Genomic DNA, 17,174 nt, shown 5'->3' on the forward strand with positions numbered 1-17,174 from the left:
ATGCCTACCATATGAGCTGGATAGAATCATGCTGACTGATGCTGCTGCCCCCAGGATGATGTGAAAGCTTAGGGACAATTTCTTCATGTGATATGCCCTGCGCTGGTCCATATTTTAAGGTTACAGGGATTTGTTTTTAACTGACACCATCTGTAGATTGACCTTCTCAATATGCATATTGCTTTCCTCTGGAGAGATTCTACAGACTTTTGACTGAATAAAAGATATATCGTTTTTGTTATAAAAGAATTTTTCCTCCTTCCTTCATTTTTTCTTCCTTCCTTCCTTCCTTCCTTCCTTCCTTCCTTCTTCCTTCCTTCCTTCCTTCCTTCCTTCCTTCCTTCCTTCCTTCCTTCCTTCCTCCTCCTCCTCTCCCTCTCCCTCCCTCCTCCTTCCTTCCTCTTTCATTTGTTGCTATTAGTACTTAGAAAATGATATTTAATTAAACTGCAATTAAAAAAATAAATGTGTAATGTGAAAAACTCTTTAAGTTGGTTAGTATATTACTACTACAAAAGTTTTTGACTTTTCAAAAGTAAAATTCGCTTATTTAGAAATTAATGCTCCTTACTGAAGAAAATATATGTTTTAAGTATTTTACTCTACAGAGAGACAGAGAAGAAAGCAGCATGATAAAGTCATTCATCATAGTCAGCTTAAAATTGGCAAAACTCATGCCAATCTTCTGTGGAAGATTTCATGGTCAATTAGGTAAATACACGTATAAAATGGACCCAGCACCAAAGATCACAAAGCCAATTACTGATTATGCTTAATTTCACCCCCCTTAGTCCCAGAAGTAATTTTTCCCCCTCATAGTTTTAAGACATCCAAATAAAATGTACAATCAACATTTTCGAACACTATTGTAAGCTTTATAATATTTTATAGAGTTGTTATTTCATAAGAATTGTTAGTTTTAGTCTTCTACACTTCTAAGAGATTTTCAAGAAACTAACTAAATCTGTCTAGAGTATTTTTCATGACAGAATGATGGACATAAGTGTATCATTTTAAGTATGTATTTTTCTATTTGAAATACAAATTTGAGGCACATGGTTAGTTGTTTGCATTTGTGCAAGATTCCATTTATATTATAGAAAAGCTGCTGACTAGTGTTTCATTCAAGAGCATTCTGTCCTACCATTTTATGCATATCTGTATTCAAACTCAAATAGTATTAAATGAACCTTTTATATTTTAAATATTCAAGAGTTTTATATTCAAAATTTCTTCTCTCACTGTCAAACTAGTTTGCCTAAAGGCAAGGTAAGATCAAGTTAGAGTCTCAAAGGTAGAATTAAATTTTATCATGACATCCATCATAATTTACAGTTTGCTTAATATGCAAATAAAGAGTATATGGATTCAAAGAATAAAGAATTTTTAGGTAGTGTGTGAAATCTAAGGGACCACTTTTATAGAATAGATTTCTTTCAAATTTACATTTCCATCATTTTAACAAAAACACAGGGTAAACAAATTATAATAGAAATGTTTTAAGTTACCATTTTCCATTCAATTTCATTTCTACTGGGTTATTTTTCACGGCAGCTCTTTATTTAAAACTAATAAAAATAGATGAGATGAAATAAAATAAATATATACTAAAGAAATCATTACCTCAGCCATTTGGGAGAGCTCCATCCAGTCATTTCTATTGTAACTGCACATGATGCTAGCAATCACAATCTTTAAAAAGAAAAAAAAAAGAATATCAGTTCAAACAAGGGAATATTAATATTTACATGTATATGTTTATAATGATAGACTATATTATAAAAATAATTTTCAATCTGTTAAAAGACAAATAATTAAAAAACAGCAGGGTATTATAGTAAAACAAAAGATGAGATTTGGGGCTTCAGAATTATGTTAGAGACTCTCTCATTTACTACCCTTAGTAAATGAATAGTCGAGCAAGTTACTTAACTTCGCTGATCTTTTAAAAATGAAGATAATAATATCGACTTTGCCAACCTCAGAAAGCAACAGAGGAGTTATGTAAATTTGTGTATGTGAAAGAGTTGCTTAAATTGTGCGATGACATAGAAATGTTTATTAATATAATTACTGATGTAGCTAAAAGAAATAAAAGAAATAAATTAGTGTCTTCTTCAATCATATTAGAATATGGATAATACCTCACATATTTATAGTACGTTATAGTTTTAAATTCTGTTAAATGTTGATTATTTAATTCTGGTCTTCTAGTAATCCTGTAAAAAAGGTTTTGCAGAGTAGTAGTTTCAAGTACCTGCTCTGAGGCCAGATGTCCAGATTAGAACTCCGACTACCACTTACTGCATTGCCCTGGGTAAGACATGTAATTTGCTCATTGGTAACATGTAGATAATAGCGCTGCCTACTTAGAAAAGTAATAATAGAAATTGCTAAGACTTATATATCTCTTATGATGTGCTAGGTACTATATTAATGGTTTTTACTTTATTAACTTAATTATTCTCAACACTATCCCCCCATGTTACAGATAGAGATGCTGAGGCACTGAGATATAAAGGTCACACTGCTAATGAGCAGAGCCAGGACTCAGGCCCAGGCAGTCTGCGCTGTTAACCTCCAGGTTTTCTGGCCCAAAGTAAGTGTTCAAAACATGTCAGTAATTATTTTTTTATTATTACCATTTCAAGATTATGAGATTGAAATACAAAGAGTTTGTGCCAAGCCTAAAGTCACAGTCCCCGTGGAAGAGTCCACTAAAAGCCACTGTGCTCTCACCACTTGCAGCTTTTTAATGGATATCTAGAAAAAATAAAAAAAGAAATGTTGTAAAAGTCTGATGAATGCTTTTAACATTAAGGGAAAGACAGAAAACAAGTGACCAAACTGGAGAGAGTTTTTAAAACCAGGGAGACAAGCCTGCCCTTAATGTTGCGTTAATTTTTCTCTCCTGATGGACTAGAATCTCCAGGGGAACTGGGACTGACTGCTCTGCATCATTCATTGCTTTATCTGTAACAGCAGCCACGGTGTTTGGCACTTAGTGAGGCCGAGTGAATAAATGAATGAGGTCACCAACGGTTTAGTAGCCTGGAGTTGCTTTATCAGCGTATCCCTTTACAGTTAAGCAGAAACGAATATCCTAAGTTAGAGAAGGGGAAAAAATTGGTAAAACCATTAGCGAATTATTATACGAGCTAAAGAGTGAACAAGGCTGATGCTGGTGTTGATTCAGGTGATGGAAAGAAGTGTCAAATGCTAAAATACAAAGAACTTGTGAACTAGAAGAAGTAGTTAAGAAAGAAGAATCAAGAGATCTGAATCTGAGTGACTGAGGAAATCTCAGAATATTAGTCAGGTAAAGGTAGGACAATGATGAGAGAAACAAGGAAGCCAGGAGAAACAGCAGATTCGGGTAGATTCCTCTTTACAGAGAGGAACGAAGAGAAGAAAACAAAAACACGATGACTAGAGAAGGAAAATTTAAAATGCCTAATTATTTTTGGTTGAGTTCAGTATTCAATCTTTGTGTGCAGTGAGGATGCAGCTTTTAAGAATTTGGGAGGAAATGGTAAGAATGATCCATGGCCATTGTCTCTAGGGCCTAAAGAAAGTAAAAAAATCAAATTCCAAGCTTGCCCATTTGCAAGCAAAAAGGGGTCACCAGCATAATTGTGTATCTTTGGTAGGAGACTCTGTCTTTCTGCCCTTTCCCCTTGCTCAAGACCTCAGGGATATTCTGCCCCACGCCCCAGTTAGAAAACAGGTCATGGGGGGAGCGGGGGGGAGGGGGGACTCAGATCTCCTAGAACTACACTCATACCTCCTGGAGAGTATGCTTTACATAAAAAATAAAATTTAAAAAGATCTTATTTGAAAGGAAAATCGACTGAGACAAAGGCTGGGGTCAGGTGACAGATTCTTATTGTCCTTAGTGGCCTCGAGGATCAAGTAAAGAAACAAAAACAAATTTTAAAAAATGATTAATCTAAAGATGTAAGGAATAAGCAGAAACTCTAGGTTTGTTGCTAAAACTTCAAGGGCAGGGTTAGGTCTAAAGATCCAGACTGAAAAAAAAAAGATTTTGGCATTAGAGACAAGTTCTGTGGTGAAAGTGATGGACATTAGGAAGTTTAATTACTTAAATCAAGACAAGACAAAAACAACAAAAACAAAACTTGCCTCCAATTATGACAAGGTAATCTCCAAGTTCACCTTTGCATACAAAAATTAAATGGCCAATGAATAAACACAGTGATCTCCTCTCCAATGTCACTCTCAGGGTACCACGGAGGATAACAGGAAAGGTGCTACTAGTAGGCAGGTCCTGCTAGTAGCCACTCAACAGATGGGTTGAACAGAGAGTCCACTGCCAGGGGGATCAGGCTGCCCAGCCCTGACAACAGGAGATGATATGTGCTCTAAACGAGTGACTAACATGGTTCCTCTTTTCTAGATGACAATTTTAATTTTGATAAAGCTGTTTTTTGCTTCAAATATATATTGATTGTGCCAAGGTTGGTTGAAATCATCATTTGCCCTCTAGGTCTAGAGGATCATGAAGAGCTCTTAAATTGGGCTTGATGGAGAGAAATAAATATCAATCAGAGAATATCTGAACATCACGAGTGTTGGCGTCATGAAATGTCTGGGATGTACTGACTGGGTATGACTATGGGAAGCTGTCACTGGAGAGGAGTGACCACAGGTGTAGAGACACATTTATATTAAGCCGAGGTAGGGTTTTTTGTGTATGTTCTCAGCAGCCAAGCACTACACCATTCTTTCTTCATTTTCTTTTTTTAAAATAATTTTTTTACAATTCGATTACAGTTGACATATAATATTAGTTTTGAGTACACAATACGGTGATTAGACATTTATATAATACATAAAGCAATCACCCTGATAGTGCTAGTACTCATCCGATACCATTCGTAGTTATTACAGTATTATTGACTATATTCTTTACATCCCTATAACATGTTGTAGCATTTTATTTTATTTTATTATTAGCTTCAAGTATACAGTACATTGGTTAGATATTTACTTAGTTTATGAAACGATCCCCCTGGCTCTCCACCTAACCATTACATTACTGCTGACTGCATTCCCTATGCCGTGCTCCCAATCCCTGTTACCATCTGTCAGCTACTAATTTGTACTTTAACCCTTCACTGCTTTCTCCCAGGCCCCCACGCTCCTTCTCTCTGGCCTTCACCAGATTGTCCTCTATATTTGTGAGTCTATTCTTGATTAGTTTGTTCTTTTTGTTCCTTAGATTTCTCATATAAGTGAAATCATACGGAATTTATCTTTGTCTGACTTATGTGCTCAGCCTAATAACCTTTGATATCCATGTCATTGTGAATAGTAGGATTTCATTTTTTTATGGCTGAATAATGTTCCATTGCATATATGAACCATAACTTTTTTATACAATCATCTGTTGATGGGCATTTAGGTTGCTTCCATAGCTTGGTTATTGTGAATAGAGCTGCTAGAACATAAGGATGCATAGATCTTTATGAATTATTGGTTTGATTTTCTTTGGATAAATATCCAGAAGTGCAATTGCTGGATCAAAAGGTATATCTATTTTCAATTTTTTGAGGAACCTCCAGACTGTTTTCCACAGTGGCTCTACCAATTTGCAATCCCACCAATAGTGTATGAGGGTTCTCTTTTCTCCACATCCTTGCCAACAATTGTTGTTCTTTGTTTTATTGATGATACCCATTCTGACAGGTGTGAGGTGATATCTCATTGTGGTTTTAATTTGCATTTCTCTGATGGTTACTGACCTTGAGAATTTTTTCATATGCCTATTGGCCATCTGTATTTCCTCTTTGGATAAATATCTATTCAAGTCTTCTGCCCATTTTTAAAATTGGATTGTTTGTCTTTTTGTTGTTGAGTTGTATGAGTTCTTTATATATTTTAGATATTAACCCCTTATCAGATGTATCATAAGTGAATATCTTCTACCATTCAGTAGGTTGTCTTTTCGTTTTGTTGATGGTTTCCTTTGCTATGCAAAAACTTTTCAGTTTGATGTAGTCCCATTTGTAATTTTTTCTTTTGTTTCCCTTGCCCAAGGAGATATATCTAAAAAGAAATTACTAGTAGCAATATCAGAGAGATTTCTTCTAGAAGTTTTATGGTTTTGGGTCTTACATGCAAGTCTTTAATTCATTTTGAGTCTATTCTTGTATATGGTGTAAGAAGGTGGTTCAGTTTCATTTTTTTACACGTATATGTCCAATTTTACCAACACCATTTATTGAAGAGACGGTCTTTACTCCATTGTATATTCTTGCTTTTGTCATATATTGAATGAGCATATATACGTGGATTTATTTCTGGGCTCTTTATTCTGTTCCATTAATCAGTGTATCTGTTTTTAGGCCAGTACCATGCTATTTGAATTACTGTAGTCTTGTAGTACAGTTTTATATCAGGTAGTGTGATACCTCCAACTTTGTTCTTCTTTCTCAAGATTGTCATAGCTACTCGGGATCTTTTATGGTTCCATATAAATTTTGGGATTATTTGTTCTAGCTCTCTGAAAAATGCCATCTGTATTTTGATAGGGATTGCACTGAATCGATAGATTGCTTTGGGTAGTATGGCCATTTTAATGATGTTGATGCTTCCTACCCATGAGCACAGAATATGCTTCCATTTATTTGTATCTTCAATTTCTTTTTTCAATGACTTATAATTTTCTGAGAACAGGTCTCTTACCTCCTTGGTTAATTTGATTCCTGGGTATTTTATTGTTTTTGATGCAATTGTAAATGGGATTGTTTTATTAATTTCACTTTCTGAAAGTTCATCATTGGCATATAAAAATGCAAGTGACTTCTGAATATTAATTTGTATCCTGCTACTATACTGAATTCATTGATCAGTTCTAACAGTTTTTGGTGGAATCTTTAGGATTCTCTATGTATGATATCATGTCATCTGTAAATAATGAGAGTTTTACTTCTTCCTTTTCAATTTGGATACTTTTTATTTCTCTTTCTTGTCTTATTGCTGTGGCTAAGACTTCCAATACAATGTTGAAGAGGAGTGGGGAAAATGAGCGTCCTTGTCTTGTTCCTGATCTTAAGAAAAACACTTTTAGCCTTTCCTCATTGAGTGTGATGTTAGCTGTAGGTTTGTCATATGTGGTCTTTTTGTGTGTTGAGGTGTGTTCCCTCTATTTCCACTTTGCTGAGAGTTTTTATCATAAATGGATGCTGAATTCTGTTGAACACTTTTTCTGCACCTATTGATATGATCACACAATTTTTATCTTTCAATATGTTAAAGTGGTATATCACATTAATTGATTTGCAAATATCGTACCAACCTTGCATCCCAGGAATAAATCTAACTTGATCATGGTGTATGGTATTTTTAATGTATTTCTGAATTCAGTTTGCTAATATTTTGTTGAGGATTTTTGCATCAATGTTCATCAGGGATATCAGCCTATAGTTTTCTTTTTTTGTAATGTTTTTATCTGGTTTTGGAGTAGACTTTAATGAAATGGATATTTCATTTCCATTTGCATGAAATATCTTTTTCTATCCCTTTTCTTTCAGTCTGTGTGTGTCTTTCAATCTGAGTGGGTCTTTTATCCATTCAGCCACCAGATGTTTTTTAATTGGAGCATTTAATCCATTTACATTTAGAGTAATTGTTGATAAATGCGCAGCTATTGTCATTTTTTATTCTTATTTTTGACCTTTTTTTTTCCTTCTTTTTTTTCTCCTTATAAAAGTCACTTTAACATTTCCTGTAATACTGGTCTGGTGGTGATGAACTCCTTTAGCTTTTTCTTGTCTGCAAGGCTCTTTATCTGTCCTTCAATTCTAAATGATAGTTTGCTGTTTAGAGTAATCTTGGTTGTAGATCCTTGCTTTTCATCACTTGAATATTTTGTGCCAACCGTTATGGCCTGCAGAGTTTCTGTTGAGAAATCAGCTGACAGTCCTATTGGGACTGACTGCTTTTCTCTTACTGTATTTAAGATTCTTTCTTTGTCTTTAACTCTTGGCAATTTAATGATGATGTGTCCTGGTGTGGGCCTCTTTGGGTTCATCTTGTTTGGGATTCTGTGCTTTGTAGGCTGTGTGTCTATTTTCTTCACCAGGTTAAGAAAGTTTTCTGTCATTATTGCTTTGAATGGGTTTTCATTCCTTGCTTTTTCTCTTCTCCTTCTGGTACCCCTATAATGTGACTGTTGGTGTGCTTGATGTTGTCTCAGAGGCCCTTTAAACTATCTTGATTTTTCTGGAGTCTTTTTTCGTGTTGCTGTTCTGATTGGGTGTTTTCTGCTACCTTATCTTCTAAATTGCTGATTTGATCCTCTGCTTCATTTAATTTACTGTTGATTCCCTCTAATATATTCTTCTTTTAGGTTGCATTTTTCATTTCTGACTGGTTGGTTTTTTTTTGTTTGTTTCCTATCTCTTTGTTGAAGTTTTCAGTGAGTTCACCTACTCTTCTCCTAAGTTCATTGAGCATTCTTATAACCAGTGTTCCTAGCACCTTTTGAGCTGCTGCTCTGGCAGCAAAACTCAGAGCAAGTGAGTTCATCAGAGAGTAAGTCCTTGCATTGGCCCCTTAAGAAGAATGTCTGCAATTCCAGCTGCCCTCCATCTTGCTCAGCTATAATCTCTGCTGGTTTTCATAGCCAGAAGTTGTGGGGACTTCTCCTCCTGGCACTGGAACCCGGGCTGGAAAGCTGGGTGTGAAGCCAGACCCCTAACTCCTCCAGGGGGACTTCTGCCACCAAGATATCTCTCCTAATTCTCAACCACCAGATATACATGTAATCCAGCCCATTCCATGTCTCCACCCCTTCTACTAATCTCAAAGTAGCCTATTCTGTATTCCCTAGTTGTAGGACATCTGTTCCCTTAGCCTTCAGGCAACTTCTAATGATGGTTGTTCTATAGTTTAGTTGTAATTTTGATGTGGTCAAGAGAGGAGGCAAGCATAGTGTTTACCTATTCCACCATCTTACCTGGAAGTTCTTTGCTTTTCATTTTCTGAAAACAGACTCTCCCTTTTTGCATGAAAAGGTGGGAAAGTATCCCCAACAGAACTAATCATAGTGATTGGCTTTCTGCTCCCATCAGAATCCTTCACCGGAGCTCGGAAGTAAAAGCTTTTTTCCCCTTTGGTCCCTAAACTAGAATGAAGTGTGTTCAGAGAGGCATGTGACCACTAACTCCTCAGTAATCAAGCCTCCCATGCCCACTGAAAGCTAGTTGCACTAGAAAAAGATAACACAGAGACAGAAGAAAGTAATGATGCAAGATGGGGAAAGACCTACGTTGTACCACTTTTAAGCCAGGAATACCACTAACGTACCTGTAAATGTGAACTAATAAGTACCACTTTTGGCTTAAGAAAATTCAAGTTATATTCTGATTTCTATCACTTAGTCTTGACAACTGCTATATGCAGAACTAAATTTGTCACTTTTGTAATAACTTTCTAAGCAATTGTTTTAACTGTCTAGTAAGTTTAAGGGAAAATTAATTTATACATTATTTTTAAAATGCTAAGTTGAGCAGTCTAAATATTTTTATCTAAAACCAAGGGATAGTTTATAAAAACATATGGTGACATTCTACTTCAGAGGAATAAAGATGACTCCCCAAATTATTTTATTCTTTGTTAAAGATATTAGGATTTTTCAGAGAGTCAGGTTAAAATATATTAACACTAAAAGGGCATGGGGCATAATTTAATCTTTCTTTCATGAGTAGAAAGTCCTTAAGTGTTTTTATGTGTAGGTTTTTTACTCAACTCAGAGAGAATAGGTTTCTTTCTCTATTAAAAAACAGAATTGATAGATATTTTATATTGTGAAACATCATGCAATGTTACCAGAAATAAATACACAGTGAATCATTTTAAAAGCAGAGTAACTTTCTCCTATTTTTCACTTAATTCATGCCATCACTAGTGCTCCATTTTTTTATAGCTCATATTTTTAAACTGTATTGGATGAATTTATGCATAAGAGCCAAATGCTACATCGTGTTTGAACTACATCCTACATTTTATGCTACACAGTCTGGTGAAAGAATTAAACATCATCAGTAATCGATTAATAAGCAAACTTAGCAAAATATAGTAGGCATTGAATGAGATACAAAAAAGTTTAAGACATTGACTTATAGTCTTTCTTCATCCAACGTTTCACCAATATTTCTTGAGCATCTACTATATGGCAGTAACTCTTCAACCTCAGAAGTGATTAAAAAAACAAAAAACAAAAAACAAAAAACAGAAAAATTCCCTGCCTTCCTGCAGCTTACATGTTAGAGAGGGGAAAGATCATAACAAGTAAAAAACAAACAAACAAACAAAAAAAAACAAGCAAAAAAATAAGTAAGTATATGTTATTAGTTACATTTTCAAGTCAAGATTACTGTTATGAAGGTAATAATAGAGGAAAGCATGATAGAAAGTCACTGGGGTGCATAGAGCTATATCAGAGATGGTCAGTAAAGGGATCACTGAGTTGAGAACTGAACGATAAGACGGCACCTTACGGTGAGAATTGGAATGAAGAATTGGATGGAAACTGGCATTCTAAGTAGAGGAAACTGCATGTGCTCAGACTCTGAGGTGGAAATGAGCACAGTATATTTAAGAAAAAGAAAAGGCCTATGTGGACAAAGTTTCATGATAGGGCAAGAAGAGTATAAGAGAAAATGAGAGGAGCAGGTAATAGCCATATCTCTGGGAGCCGAACCCTGTGGGAGTTTGAGTTTTATTGTAGGTGTAATAGGGGGTCCACTAAAAGGTTTAAAGGAGGGTGAGAAAATTATCTGATTGACATTTTCAAAAGATGCTTCTAACTACTTTATAGAGAATGAAATGAAGGGCTTTTAGGGTGAACGCAAAGAGTCCAATTAATAATTTGGCTTAAATTATATCTATGGAGATGCAGAGAAGCGGACAGTTCTGAGCTAAAACCAACAAGACAGGTCAATGGTTAGATTCAGAAGATGAGAAAAAGGTAAAATGAAGGATGATCCCTAGATTATTGGCTTGAGGTACTGAGTGGAATGTAGATACTTTACTGAGATGAAACAAAGCCTACTGAAGTAACTAGTGGGGGAATAGTAAGAGGTTCAATTTTTTATATATTACATACAAAATGTCTAGTAAGCATCCAATTCATGAAGACATCAATTGTACCACTAGATACACAAGTCTAGAATTCACTAAAGAGGTTAGAGATGAAAATGTACATTTTAGAGACTTCAACATATAGTGGTATTTAAAGCCACCTGTGTAAGTGACATCACAAAGGAAGAGAATAAAATAGGGAAAGAGAAATGGCCCATGGCTGGCCTAGAGCCATATGACCTAGAGCCTATGACGTCACAAATGCCAAGAGAGGGAAGTATTCCAAAAAGTAAGGAACAATCGGCTGTGATGAATGCTTCTGAAAGTTAGTGTAAGATAACGAAGTGTCACAGATCTGGCAACACAGAATCCCTTTTACAAGAAGGGTTTCAGTTAAGTGGGGAGACAGAAGTCAGACTGGAATAGATTGAGTGAATAGAAGATGGAGAAGTCAAGAGGAGTGACCCACAAATCTCTCTAAAGTTTTTGGTGGGCTAGCTAAACAAGAAATGAGGTAGCAGATGAAGGTTTGGAGAGTTATTCTTCCAAACTTTTAAATCAAAGAATTATTATTCATGGTCAAATTATTCTTTTATAATTGGATTTCCTTATGAAATAAATAAAATAATTTCGTCTTTTTTACAAATTGAATTACAGTAAAGCTTACAAATCAGAAATTAAGGTGAAGAACAACATAAGACTTCCAATTGGTTACAAGCAGGCTATCTTACCAAATTCCCATTTACTTAAAGCCTATGCTTAAAAGCACGTTGCCAACACTGTTTAGGTATTCTGTCATCATACTGTGAACTACACTGAAAATTCTGTCAACAATTCAGCTTCAAGGCAACCTAAATTTTTAAGTAGAAAAAAACTGCAAAGTGACAAAGGTGAACAACTGTAAATTACAAGTAGATGAGTTAGATTTTGTCAAACAATTTAACAAAATCATTCCTAACACTACTGGGATTATGTTGAGATGTGAAAAGAAATAGCATGGGACATGTGATTCTCGAAGACATTTAGACTAATATGTTTATTAAATATTAATAACTGTACAACATTCAAATTTTAAATGGTCTTTATACCTTAGTACAAATATAGTGGAAGTGAGATTGATACACATTGAGCCTAGGACATTAAAAAGTGAAACTTGCAAGCTCTTTGAATTTTATATGGTCATTGCTTATTATATGGTAGCAAATGAGAATGATATTCTTAAACTTGCCTCTTTGTATTATTTTAAAATTCATCATTTTCTTTTCTTCTTTTGGTACCAACAAATGTCTTATTTATACAACTATTCCTAAGATAGAAAAGTCATATTTAAAGTTAAATGAAAAACAAAAAAGAAAACAACAAAAAATAAAGTTAAACAATATGAACATACTTTCCATAGAAAATCAGAGATGTTTTCCACTAGATCAGGAAAAAACAAAACAAAACAAGGTAGACTACTCAGGAACCACAGTAACTGATGCTTTTCTCTCTCTTTTTTGATGACTTCTTAATATTTTTATCTAGTTTCTATCCCCACTATGTCTAGCAACTGATCTCCCCGCGGCCACCAGTGACCTTGGGAAATATATTTTGAAACTTTTCAGCCTGAATTTTTACTGAGACTCTTAGCACTTAGCCAGTTAAGCACCTCCAGCTTCCTGAAACCCTCTTCCATATGAGTTTGGAGATACTTCTTTTCCTTAATTTTCCTATTGTCATTGTTCTTTTCAGGTTCTATCTCTGGCCACCTTTTACATGTTGATGTCCTCAGTGTCTACTCATGGTCCTCTTTTAGTGTCTCTTCATAAATATGCTTTAGAGATCATGGTCTACCATAAATATGCTTTAGATATCACAATGATTTCACTTAATATCTAAATGCTGAAAATTCATAAAGCGTACGTCTCTAACCTTTACCTTTCTCTTGAATGGAAAACAGCATATCCAACTACCTTCTAACACCTAAATTCAATTTGCCCAAAACCAAACTTAAATTTCTCCACTCTGCCATTGCTTATTTCTCCACATTAAATATGCTTTTACTCTGCCCTTTCGTCTCAAGTTAAACTACAAGATTTCCTTTCTCTGTTTCTCTCACCACCAACCTACAACCAATTATTCACCAAGTACTCTCTAGTCTACTGGTTCTCAAACTTGGCTGAGCTTTGAAATCATGTAGAGAATGAAAAATTAATAACCCCAGGGATTCTGAGTTAACTTGTTATAGTTAGGCCCAGGCATCAGGGTGTTTCAAGGATATTTGGGTAATTCTAATTGTAGGAAAGTTTGAGAATTACCGCTCTAATTCACTTCCCAAATATCTCTTCTCAGTGCTCCTGACTTTTCACCATAACTTTCTTAGTTAAAATCCTCACCATTGCTTCCCTGGATTACAGAAGGAGATTCCTTATTGGTCTCTCTATCTCTGATTTCAGCCTATGCTATCTGCCAGACCCTTCTAAAGAGATAAACCTGATCATCTTATACTTCTGCTTCAAATTCGACTTCAGGATAAAATCCAACTCTTTAATATATGATAAAAGACTGGGATGAAATATTTGCCCCAACCACATTGAAGTACTTCGCTTCCAGAATGTACCACGTATTCTGCATTCTCTTGACCATATGTTTATTCCTTTTATCTAAATGAATAAAGAATGAACCCTGTGCTCTAGGAGCATATGGTATAATAAAGAAAATGTATGCAAATTGATTCAAAATAATTATACTGTAGGAACCAGGATATAGTGAGAGCAAAAAAGAAAGTATGATTATACCTACATGAAGAAGGCGTCATAGAAAGATAACTCTTAAGTGATTCTGAAATCATCCATTGATATTTATTAGAAATTGATTAGAAATACTAGATGCAAGAGTACTCTAGGTGGAGCGAGCAGCAGAAGTAAAGGCGCAGGATGCTGTTTTTAAGAAATATGTTCTGTTTGAGGAATCTCAAGCAGTTCAATTTAGTTTTAGGGGAACGAATGGCTACACTTCACAGAAAATAGAGCTGATGCATAGGCGGAAATCAAGTTTATTCAAGTGAGGGGCTAAAATGATGATTTCTAATCAGCCAAGCATTTGATTTAATTTTTAGATTTTTCTGTCTAATAAATTCCTGCTCCTCGTTTGGATATTACCTGCTCTAGGAAGCCTTCTCTATTTTCCCTTTCTCCTCTGTGTCAAGCCCCCTTCTTCTCAGATACCATAATACTATTGTATTAAATTGTTGTTTGAATCTTTTTCAATAGAAGACCAAAGTTTTGGGGGGCAGGGCCCAATTTTTTATCTCTATACCTCTAGTAACTAATATTGTACCTTGTATATAATCAGGATTCAATAAATATTTTCCTCAAAGGAATATTAAAATAGGTAGCTGAGAAAAGGAATTCCAAGTAATGCAAGATTTTATATCCAATCCCAATATCTAAATGTAAGAGAATTTCTATATTCTGGAGAGAGAATGAGAAGGACAGATAGGTGGTACATGGTAAAAGGGTCAAGAACCTCTTATAATTTATAAAGTATACTTTGTATCAAAGAGTAATAATCCATTCATTATATTTGTTTATATATTTATACTTAATACATATTTTCACATATATTTTCTCATTTATTTCACAGAATAACATTGAATTTAGAAAATCTTATACACTGAAAATAATGAACAAAGATAATTTGAACTGTTTCACCTGGGTCAAGTGAAGCACTAGCAGAGGCAAGGGATTAAGAGCTGGTGTTTTCACTCCAAGTTCCCCTCTACCATGTCACGTTTACACCAGATTGGTTTCCTATCTTTTCAATTTACATTATAGACTCTAGTGATTTTGCATCCTTAACCCTCTTGTAGTAGATTATTTGAACAACAGTGATCCCTTCCCTGTATCCATGTCCCTTTGCAATGTAACTATACAGCTACATCCAACAAGTGGGGGATTTATTTACCTAACCTTTGAATCTGGGCGGACTTTGTGACTTTTTAAACCAATAGAACATAGCAGAAGTGATGTGCCAGTGTCAAACTAAGGCTTGAAAAGGCCTTGTCCTCTTCTGCTTACTCTTGAAATTTTGCCTAGCCATATGATCCAGCTGTCATGGCCTGCTGAAAGAACTGAGACCATGTTGAAGAGGAATGGGCTCCAAACAAGCCAGCTCCTAGCACATCTGGAAGCTAACTACAGAGGGAGTGAGACCAGAAGAATAATGCACCTTAGCTGAGCCCAAATTGTTATACAGAACTGTGGACTAAATTAAATAGTTGCTTCGATCCACTAACTTTGGGATGTTTTCTTATGTAGCCAAAGCGAACTGCTACCACAATAGTAAGTAAAACAATGACAACAATAACTAGCACATGCTGTGTTTTTGCTCGTGCCAAGCACTGTGTTAAGCATTTCACATACATTATCTCTACTCCTTAGTACAACTTGACAAAGTAGAAATGATCAGCCCCATTTTACAGATGAGGGAAAAAACTTATTTCAAGACAAATAACTACTCATAGTTGTTCAGCTAATAAGAGTAAATACAAATCTTGAACTGTCTGGCTATATTTTTTTCTAAATCCTTTTTTTGTGTTTCTTAATCACATATTTATAGAAAACCTTGCAGGTTTGTTTTTATACATGGTGGATTTTATTCAATGTGTGTCAATTTTTATTACTTCTATTCTTGTAAGCACATCTTATTTCTGTGTTCTTGGCCAATGGCTAATTTCACTGTAACTCCTTAAATATCATTTAAGCTAGCTAGGCAATTAGAACTACCTAGGAAATCATAAAGTCAGAGGGAAGTTCAAGCGAGCAAAACCCAGTGAGAAGATTCACTGTATCTTAACCACTTAAACACATTAAGAAATGAAGAGAGGGTAGTGTTGACCTTTTATAATCTAGCCCCAAATCGCCATGCCGCCCCTTATTTTGACACACCAAATTGAATCCCTTATGTATACTGCCACCAGATGTCCTTTTAGGCTTCCGCTCTTTTCTTCTTGCTAAGCTTTCTTCTTTTTTGATAATTTTTTATTTTTCAATTACAGTTTATATACAATGCTATGTTATTTTCAGGTGTACGATATAGTGATTGGACATTTATATAGCTTATAAAGTGATCACCCCCCAAAATCTAGTACCTGTCTTACATAGTTATTATAATATTATTGACTACATTTCCTATGCTATGTTTTATATCTCCATGACTATTTTGTAACTACCAATTTATACTTCTTAATGCCTTCCCCATTTTTACCCACCCCCAAGCCCACGCCCATCTGGCAATCATCAAAACATTCTCTGTGTCTATGAATTTGCTTCTGTTTTATTTATTTGATTATTGTTTTTAGATTCTATACATAAGTGAAATTATATGGTATTTGTCTTTCTATATCTGACTCAATTCACTTAGCATAATACCCTCTAGGTCCATCCATGTTGTTGCAGATGGCAAGAGTTCACTCTTTTTTATGGCTGAATAATATCCCATTGCATTCATCTACTGATGAACACTTAGATTGTTTGCATATCTTGGCTATGTTAAATACTGCCACAATGAACACATGTCTTTTTGAATTAATGTTTCATAGTTCTTTGGATAAATATCCAGAAGTGGAATTGCTGGGTCTTTCTTTGTCGCTTGCTATAGCTTTTGTTATAAAGTCTATTTTGTCTGGTATAAGTATTACTACCACAGCTTTCTTTGTTTGGTTTTGTTTCCATTTTCATGAAATATCTTTTTCATTCCTTTACTTTCTGTCTATGTGTCTTTCAATCTGAAGTGGGTCTTTTATGGGCAACATGTGTAAGGAACTTGTTTTCTTATCCATTCAGCCACCCGATGTTTTTTAATTGGAACATTTGATCCATTTATATTTAAAGTAATTGTTGATAAATATGTAGTTATTGCCTTTTTATTATTCATATTTTTTATCTTTTTCTTTCTCTTCTCCTTATAGAAGCCCCTTTAACATTTCTTGCAATAGTGGTTTTGTGGTGTAAACTCTTTTATCTTTTTCCTGTCTGAGAAACTCTTCATCTGTCCTTTGATTCTAAACGATAACTTTGATGAGT

General features: G+C 34.9%; 1 protein-coding gene across 3 annotated transcripts in view; it reads right to left on the reverse strand.

Moving 5' to 3' along the window:
• Positions 1-17,174, reverse strand: part of DPYD (dihydropyrimidine dehydrogenase) — a 701,368-nt gene that overhangs the window by 258,958 nt on the left and 425,236 nt on the right. For all 3 annotated transcript variants that reach the window (XM_039869542.1, XM_039869543.1, XM_039869544.1), the window contains one exon: positions 1,624-1,692. In XM_039869542.1, the coding sequence (XP_039725476.1) occupies positions 1,624-1,692 (69 nt within the window). The remainder of the gene's footprint in view (positions 1-1,623; positions 1,693-17,174) is intronic.

The sequence above is a fragment of the Pteropus medius genome, unplaced genomic scaffold (genome assembly GCF_902729225.1).
Source record: "Pteropus medius unplaced genomic scaffold, Ma_sr-lr_union100, whole genome shotgun sequence".
Classification (NCBI taxonomy): domain Eukaryota; kingdom Metazoa; phylum Chordata; class Mammalia; order Chiroptera; family Pteropodidae; genus Pteropus; species Pteropus medius.